A 10,358-nucleotide genomic window follows, 5' to 3' on the forward strand; every position below is an offset into this window, starting at 1 on the left:
ATATATATATATATATATATATATATATATATATATATATATATATATACCCACACACCATACCTGCATACAAATACCACTAACAAACATACCCATGGATACAATAAATAAACATGTATGTATAGATATACATGCACACATACACAAATACATATACATACACTTGTGTAAACACTTGAGTAAATGAGATGACAGAGATGCTGAATATTTTAATAGTCTCCTTCCCGTAGAGTGTTAAAATATGTTTATGACAGCAGAAGCTGACTCTGAGTTTCATGTCCCCATTCTTTGTACAAAACGTGAGGAACGAAACAGAAAACAATTGATAGAAATATTCAGGTAACAAAGACAAAAAGAAAATCACATTAAGTAATAAAATAAATGAATAAAATAAAGTATGGTATAATTGATTCATATTAACTGCAGATATGTTATGTTAAAGCCATTCATAAAACATGATTTATTCTGAGATACTTCAAAGGTATTGCAATATTACAGAAAAAAATAACGTAATGAGGTGAGAAATTGAATGTTGTATATGTTTGTCTGTAAGCGTATGTTATCGGATGGATGGCACATTTGATAATCTGTGATTGTTTTGAAAAATTCTGTAATGTTAAACATGTAGTTGTTTATCTGGATAAAAAATCAATACCATATTTATTCTTGTATCATATGTAATTTTCTTTCAAAGAAAGTATTATCGCATGGTTTCAACAATGTTAACTTTACAACAGGTGTGATTTCACAACATACACTGGTAAAGTCCATAATTGAATTTGTTTAGCTTTGCTTGGAATTTATGAATATTTTCAATGCATTTTACATAGCAATTATAATAAATTTGACTAAGCTTTCCTTCTTTTTTTTTCATGGTAATACAAAAGAAAAGTAAACGCTTATTATACACAAAGTTTATTTTTCTAGTATTTCATCGATCATAATTACAAATGCCCATTATGTCCATCAATCCATTTTCACCTCCCACTGTTCCTGGTAAAGTCATGGGAGTAAAGTTCTTAGACAACTTCTCCATAGGGTCCTGTCATAAGTAACTATGATTAAACTTCCTTGTTGGATTTCCTAGAGTGTCCAACTGAGACTATGAATTTTATCCAACCATTTCACTTGTGGTCTACCCCAAGGTCTCCTGTTGGTTGGCCCAGCTTGAAAAATCTATCCTGCAATCTTTCCTGCAGCATTCTAACCACATGTCTGTAGTACTAGAACTGTGACCTTTCAGAACAGAGAAGTAACAGTTTGATCTGAAAATACTCCCTGATCTCCAAGTTATGCACCCTGTCGAATAATGTTCCTCTAAAAATCTTTCGGCAGAACCCCATTTTGCCTGCTAATATTCATGATCACACCCTTTCAATTATTACCTGATGTTCATGACCATCGGTAAGAACAGACATGGAAACCAAACTGAAGATAACAGGTCTGACTTCTTTACCAACCACTCTCTTTTTGAGAAATGAATGCTGTATCTGGACCATTTCTGTACCAGCACCCATAATTCTAACACCCATTTCAGCCTCATGCTTTCCCTCACTGTAATTATATGAATAGCTATTAAATCTACATGCAGTCTGTATATAGAGGGTTGTGGTAGCCTTTCACTATTGCTAAAGTTAAATTAATGGAACTGACATTGAATATGTACAGTACAGTAGCAAAGTTGTGAAAGCAAAAAATTCAAGTATTAAAAAATTTTTTTTTTTTTGCTTTTTCATAAAAGTAATCCGTTCCGCCTTCCATTGCACAATATTTCTATGTGATTGGGTGAGTGTATGCGTATATAATTATATGTATGCATATAAATGTATTGTTTTTCTTTGGTTTATGTGTATTTAACAGGCTGAGGTGACATCAAATGGAATTTAGAACAACAGATGTTGCCTTGATTTTAAAAAATGAACAACATCAACAACAACAATAAAAACAAAATAATCAAGAAAAAAAAACTATTTAACAAATGACAATGTTTGTCTTTTGTTTGTTTGATTGTTATTGTATAGCCTATTATGGTCTATAGACAAACAAGGGTGTATAGTTTTCCAGATGCCTGTGTCAAGGTAGAAGCAGGGTATGGAATACACAGCTGAAGGATTAACCTCTTACTGTAAATCACCACCACCTCCACATTATTTGACTGCGGCCATGCTGGAGCACCGCCTTTAGTCGAACAAATCGACCCCAGGACTTATTCTTTGGAAGCTTAGTACTTATTCTATCAGTCTTTTGCTGAACTGCTACGTTACGGGGGTGTAAACACACCATCATCGGTTGTCAAGCGATGGTGGAGGGACAAACACAAACACACAAACACACACACACACACACACACACACACACACACACACACACACACATATATATATATGCATCAAACTTCTTTCAGTTTCTGTCTACCAATTCCACTCACAAGGCTTTGGTGGGCCTGAGGCTATAGTAGAAGACACTTGCCTAAGGTGCTACACAGTGGGACTGAACCCAGAACCATGTGGTTGGGAAGCAAGCTACTTACCACACAGCCACTCCTTGCATATTTTTAGAACATATTAAATCTATATTCAGAAGAAATGATAATTGCTTAATTTTCCAGATAACACCTGTGTTACTTTTTTTCGCTGTTGCTGTTTTTTTTTTCTTTCTTTTCTTTCTGGAGTTTATAATAAAACTTGACTTACCTGAATTTTCCAAATCATGATTTTGATGTTCATCAAAGTCATAGGGGTTGCGATCACCGAGTAACTGGGGGTAAGAGTGTAACTCACTGTCAGCTGTGAAGTGAGAAAGAAAACAGATATAAAAAGCTACACTTTGATGTTCTAACGAAGATTTATTATAAATGGTTCATCTAAAGCAGTGGTCCTCAACTGGGGTCTATATAAGATTTTTCGGGGGTTCCATGCAACAAAATAGCAAATAGAGTTCCACAATAGTATTTTAAAGACCCTAAAAAAATTTTGATTTACATGTATGTGTTGCAAAAAATGGCTGGGTTTCATTTTCTAACATTTTACATTGTTCAACCTAAACAAGTGAATGTGCGAAAAACAAAATAGGGATTTTGGAAGAAGTTTTTACAAAACTAGTTTTAAACATCATATGGCTATGGGGTCCACCTGAGTAAAATAGTAATTAAAGGGGTCCATAGATAAAGAAATGGTTGAGAACCCGTGATCTAAAGGAACTTTCCTTTATTTTTATCATTTTATTTTATTATTACTCAAGTTCCTGAAATTTGTAATATATATATATATATATATATATATATATATATATATATTATTTATATAAGGGCATTACTATACAATAATGCCTCACGCCATGAGGGACTCTAAGGTCAGACTACCATAAAAAACACATTTTTACTGAACGCGAGGAAATGCAACTCTCAAAGCCAACCCCTTACACACACTCACATCATCATCATTATCATCATCATCAACATTTAACGTCCATGTTCCATGCTGGCATGGGTTGGATGACTTGACAGGAACTGGCAAGTATAGGGGCCACACAAGGTTCTGGCATCTGTTTTGGCTTGGTTCCTATGGCTAGATGCCCTTCCTAATGCCAACCACTCCACAGAGTGTACTGGGTACTTTTTACATGGTACCATCACCCACACCAATGCTTTTTACTTGGCACTTTGGTTTTAGATAAATATATATATATATATATATATATATATATACACACACACGAGGTTTGATCAATAAGTATACATACTGTTGCCATAGTAACAGAGCTAAAGCACACAAAGTGAAGCTGCTTGGTAAAAATTGACCTTGAACTTTGATGAGCATGTGCACTAAGTTTTAATGTTCTAACTCACTTCTGCTGTTTACAGCAGTGCTTGGAAGGAAGATGTGTAGTGTGTGATTGTCACATTGACCATGACAGAGAAAGTTGTCATGGTGATACCTGCTCAGAGGCCTGCACAAAGTTGCAGAAAGTGTATGGAGATGAGTGCATGAGCCGCACGCAAGTATTCATTCGGCTGCACTTCTCTGAACAGTTTCCAGGAGGTCCTGAGCAAGATAGGGATTCCAGACTGGTAATGCAAATTCCAACTGTGGCCCCACCATATCCAAATCCATATACAGCTATAAATAGATAGCTGCATGAGAAGTCAGAAAATAATGTCATGCACCAATGTTACTGGTAGCTTATATTGTCATGATACGGAGATAATCTGCAGATTAATGATTCTGTAGACTTAAGACAGACCTCCATACCATATATGTGTAGCAACAACAACAATAATGACAACGATGATGATGATGATGTTAGTAAAAATAATAATAACTAAAACAGCATTTTTTTTTTTTCCTTAATTCTTTCTTAATGAGATATATACCTCTTTGGAATGTATTAGTAATTAGAGAAAGCTTTTAAGATTGAACATGGTTTTAGATATTTGGGATTAAACCGAAGTTGTCTTATCATCATCATCGTCAGCAGCATCATTGTCATCAGCATAGTTCTGATACTTTAATCTTCATCAACATCACTATTTTCGTAGCAGTCACTATCTTCATTATCATTGCTATTATAATATATAACTAGTATCATCGTCATCATCGTCATCATTTCTATTTTAACTAGTCTCATCATCATCATCATCATCATCACCACCATCACTACCATCATCATCGTCATCTTTTCTATCTTAACTAGTTTTATTATCATCATTATCGTTGCCTTTATTACATTCATAGTCATTATCATTCTATTATAAAAGTCTTTCCTCCTCCTCTTCCTCTTCCTCCTCCTCCTCCTCCTCCTCCCTTCATTATCATTATCATTGCTTTTGCAATAGTCATGTTCATTATCATTTCTATTAAATCTTTTGCCGTCATCATCATTATCACTGAATTTATAAATTGCTATCATCATGATCATCATCATTATCATCGTCGCTGTCATCATCATCATCATCATCATCGTCGTCATCGTCATCATCGTCATCACTGTCATCATCATCATCACTGCTATTATAAATCATCATTAGGGTGGCATATTGGCGTAGTCGTTAGTGTGCCGGACAAACTGCTTAACGTTCTGCTGGCTTTACGTTCTGAGTTCAAATTCCACTGAGGTCAACTTTGCCTTTCATCCTTTTGGGGGTCGATAAATCAAGTATCAGTTACACACTGAGGTCGATGTGATCAACTAGTTCCCCTCCTCCAAATTTCAGTCTTTGTGCCTATTGTAGAAAGGACTATAGGTCATCATCATCATCATCATCATCATCATCATCGTTACTATTATGATTATCATCATCATCATCATAATCATTATATGCTTCCTCAGATATTTCACGTCATTTTTTTTCTTCCCTTTTTTTTTTACTTGTTAGATCTGTAAAAGGGGGGCAGCACCTAAGGTCCTTGCAAGTTCTCTAAGTTTGATGTCATTAACATTCTGCCTACGCAGCTGCTGCGAGCAGATGCCTGCGGGAAAGACATGCACTGGGAGGAGACACCAGGGAGATGACGTTCTGGAAAGGAAAGTCTGAGCATATGGTCAGTGCGAAGTCTGATGGGGTTTTGGTCACAACAAGAGTGATGGGAGGACGGGGAAATGAGCGAGTGTGAAGGGACTGAATGGAGGTGGCACGAGACAGGTCAGTTCTCAGAAGCAGAGGCTGTTTTAGTAATGGTGCAAAAGGTAGAAAGAGGGGACAGCATATATGGGGGGGGGGGGTATTTGTGAGTGATTTTATGCCACTCAATCAAGTGGCCCTTCTTTGGATGGAGTCTTGGATGTCTGTGTGTAGAAATATTGCTGACCCTTATGTGGAAGCAGATGAAATGCTGCTAAGCATTTTGACTCGTGTGTTAACGATTCTGCCAGCTCACTGCATAAATAATAATAATAATAATAATAATAATAATGATAATGATATGATAATAATAATAATGATATGATAACAATAATAATAATAATAATAATAATAAGGATATGATAATAATAATAATAATAATAATAATAATAATAATAATAATAATAACATGATGATAATAATAATAATAATATGATGATAATAATAATAATGATAATGATAATAATAATCATCGTTTAACGTCTGCCTTCCATGCTAGTATGGGTTGGACGATTTGACTGAGGACTGGTGAAACTGGATGGCTACACCAGGCTCCAATCTGGTTTGGCAGAGTTTCTACAGCTGGATGCCCTTCCTAATGCCAACCACTCCAATAATAATAATAGTTAATTCTTTTATTGGCCACAAGGGCTGATATAAACCAAAACACTAAAGGACAACACAAGATTATATACAAAGGGTTTTGCATAAAAAAAAACATTTGTGTAAACATTTGATAACAATAAAAACAATGTAACAAAAAGAAGAAGAACAACAATAACAACAACAACAGTAATAACAATAACAGCAGTAATAATAAAAATGAATAATAATAATAATAGTAATAATGATAATAATTCTTATCACCGTTGCGATTACCGTCATCACAAATCTATTGTAAGTTCCATGATTTCAATATCTGTTTTTATGATTTTATCATTGTCATACCATTGTCATCATCATCATCATCATCATCATCTTTATTGGTAACAACTATTTTGTCATGTCCATATAGATTGAAACAGGACTACCTAATTCCCACTACCACCACCAACCTACCCATTTCCCCCAGTTTTAGAAACCAGTTTTATCTTCCATTTTGTCCACAAATTCATTATTTTGTTACCCTTTCACTCCAATAAACCAGTCTTTTCTCTTCCACTGCTCTCCATCTCTCCACCCTCTCTCTTCCTCTCTTCTTCTCTCTTCCTCTCTTCTTCTCTCTTCCTCTCTTCTTTTCTCTTCTTCTCTCTTTCTCTCTCTCCCCCTCTCTTCCTCTCTCTTCCCCTCTCTTCCTTTCTCCCCTCTCTCACCACTCTCTCCCCCTCTTTTCATCTCCCTCCCCCCTTTCTTCCTCTCTCCCAGACACACTCAATCTCTTCCAACACATTTAGTCATAAGAAAACCACTGAAAAACATAATTTTTGATTAGAATTATTCAAAAATGGATTCTCAGAAGTAATCTTACCTGTTGTCCAATTAATAGGTGTTGAATATAGAATAGATGTTATAGAAATAGAATATTAATAAAGAAATTTATACTTAATTAATTGCAAATATTTGCATATTTATTCTTAATTCTACTCGTTACAAATAATGATTTTATATATTTAATTAATTGTTTATTCAGAAATATATTACTGTAAGTCAGGCAAACACTCTGTAGCTCATACAGTCAAAATGGTAAGTGTGGTACTCAGTGGAATGGTGAGGAAGATGATCTGAGAAAACCATTCCAATTCAGTGGGCTCGTCTCAAAAGATGCCAGTTTCCATCCCAGTCAAACTGTGAAGATCGCCATGATAGATCGCTAGCCACTACACATTCTTTATTTTTTCTCCTTGTCTTGTCGTTGCATGGTAGTTGTAAACAAGCGTCACTGACATACAAGCAGTGTCGTTTATTTCCACACATCTGACCATAAAAATACGTCTGAACAAGGGGGTGGAGGAATATTACCTCACTTGGTGACAGAAAGGCATCTGGCTATAGAAAAATCTGTCTCAATGAATTCTGTCCAATCCATGGGAACAGGGAAAGGTGGAAATTAAAATGATGATGATGATGATGACAATGATGAAACGAAACAGGAAACTCACCAAACGTTGACAAAGAAAAAAGAAGAAAAAAGAAGAAAAAAAGAATGAGTTAACTGTGAAAGGTTTGTGTAAAAATATCCAGTGTCCCACCACATATTTGGATTGCAGAAAATATGAAGCAGCCAAACAAGCGGACAAATAGGTTTGCCTTTGATGTGGTGCTAAAATAGGCCAAGTTGTTTTATGTTTCAACAACAGGCTGGTCGGTATGATCACAATCGAAATTTGAAGACAATGAGTAATTAACATCTTTTGTTAATTAGAGGAATATAATAGAAAGGTTTTCTTCGTTAGTGGAATAATAGTAGAACAAAACTTCTGGTCACAGTGCTTTGCTGTATTTCTTTTCTTTCTTTCTTTCTTTCTTTCTTTCTTTCTTTCTCTCTCTGTTTGTTGTTTCATTCTTTCTTTCTCATTCTCTCTTTCTTTCTCTCTTTCTTGCTTTCGCTCTCTCTCTCTCTCTCTCTCTCTCTCTCTGTTTGTTTGCTTTTTTCTTTCTTTCTCTCTTTCTTTCTTTCTTTCTTTCTTTCTTTCTTTCTTTCTTTCTCTCTCTCTCTCTCTGTGTTTGTTGTTTCATTCTTTCTTTCTCATTATCTCTTTCTTTCTTTCTTTCTTTCTTGCTTTCGCTCTCTCTCTCTCTCTCTGTTTGTTTGCTTCTTTCTTTCTTTCTTTCTTTCTTTCTCTCTTCCTTCTTTCGATAGGAAGGGTGTCTGAAGGGCAGAGCAAGGAGAATATTAACGGCTGACTTTGCAGCAATCTAGTTCAAACTGGTTTCTGTTGGGTTAACAAGAGACCGATAGAATAAGTACTAGGCTTACAAAGAATAAGCCCTGGGGTCGATTTGCTCGACTTAAGGCGGTGCTCCAGCATGGCCACAGTGAAATGACTGAAACAAGGTAAAGAATCATCATCAGCATTTAATATCTGTTTTCCATGCTGGCACGGGATGGCTTGGGAGGAACTGGCAAGGCCAGGAGCCACACCAGGGTTCCATTTTCCATGCTGGCATGGGTCGGATGGTTTGACAGGGAGCTATCCAGACTCCAACTGTCTGATTTGGCTTGGTTTCTATGGCTGGATGCTCTTCCTAATGCCAATCATTTGACAGAGTGTACTTGGTGCTTTTTACATGATACCGTCACCAGTGCTTTTTATGTGGCACCAGCACACATGGCACGAGCATGAAAAATTAGCATCAGCTGGATTTGAACTCAAAACTATAAAAAGTGAGAATTAGAAACCTGCAAGGCATTTTGTTACAATCTCTAAGAATTCTGCCAATCCACTATGCTACACACACAAATATTTTTTTCTACTCTAGGAACAAGGCCTGAAATCTTTTGGGGAGGGGGGGCAGTTGATTAGATCAACTCCAGTACACAACTGGTATTTAATTTATTGACCTCGGAAAGATGAAAGGCAAAGTCGACCTCGGCAGAATTTGAACTCAGAACGCAAAGACGGATGAAATGCTGATAAGTATTTTACCCGGCGTGCTAACCTTCCTGCCAGCTCTTCGCCTTAAAAGCCATTAATATAAAAAAAACAGGAAGTTACATGCACACACACATATATCGATACATACATATAAATATGTCTGTGTACATGAACAAATATTTGTTTATGTACATGGACATACATGCACGCTAGTATATACTTGTGTGTGTGTGTGTGTGTGTGTGTATCCATATGTACGTAGAAATATGTAAAGGATGTGGGAAAATATGATAAGGTGTGGCTGGGTGCCAGGAGAAATGAAAGGGAAACATAATAATAATAATAATAATAATAATAATAATAATAATAATAATAATAATAATAATAATAATAACAGCAACAACAACAACAACAACTAAAATAAGGGTGAGGCAAGAAATGGATTATAGAGAGAAGAAAAGGTCATAGAGGTCAACCAGTGAAAAGCATTCAATACATTCACAAGCACAAACAGGGGGCTTTGTGATAAAAGAAATAAGGGACATTTCAGTAGATGGGTTGGAAGACATTTCAGTAAGTTGTTATGGTGACAGATCAGGCTTGGTTAATCAGAGCTATGATCAAATGATCAAAGGTACTCCAGCCATGACCATCCTGTTTTAATTTCAGGCATTGTGTACCTGTCTGTTCCGAAGATGGTATGGTTTGATTTGAGGGAGATTGAGTGACTACATGCAGGCTCTTTCAATATCTTGACTCCCTTAAATGTATGAGGAACGTGTGTGTGTGTGCGTGCGTGTGTGCGGTGTGTGTGTGTGTGTGTGCACGCGCGTGCGTCTTACGTTCGTGTGTGTGTGTGTGTGTTTGTATGTGTGTGTGTTCAACTCCTTTAGTACATACTTTTATTCTTTTAGTTGTTTCGGTCATTTGACTGTGGCCATGCTGGAGCAGCACCTTAAACGGTTTTAATCGAAAAAATCGACTCCAAGACTTATTATTTGTAAGCTTAGAACCTATTCTATCAATTGATTTTGCTGAACTGCAAAGTTACGGGAACGTAAACACACCACCATCGGTTGTCAAATGCTGGTGTGGGGGACATACACAGACACAAACACAAATACACACGCACACACAGACATTCATATATTATATATACATATATATATATATATATATATATATATATATATATATATATA

General features: G+C 36.0%; 1 protein-coding gene across 1 annotated transcript in view; it reads right to left on the minus strand.

Annotated features, from left to right (window-relative positions):
• Positions 1-10,358, minus strand: part of LOC106884266 (uncharacterized) — a 107,749-nt gene that overhangs the window by 90,232 nt on the left and 7,159 nt on the right. The window contains exon 3 of the mRNA XM_014935548.1: positions 2,694-2,786. Within this exon, the coding sequence (XP_014791034.1) occupies positions 2,694-2,786 (93 nt within the window). The remainder of the gene's footprint in view (positions 1-2,693; positions 2,787-10,358) is intronic.

The sequence above is a fragment of the Octopus bimaculoides genome, chromosome 10 (assembly GCF_001194135.2).
Source record: "Octopus bimaculoides isolate UCB-OBI-ISO-001 chromosome 10, ASM119413v2, whole genome shotgun sequence".
NCBI lineage: Eukaryota > Metazoa > Mollusca > Cephalopoda > Octopoda > Octopodidae > Octopus > Octopus bimaculoides.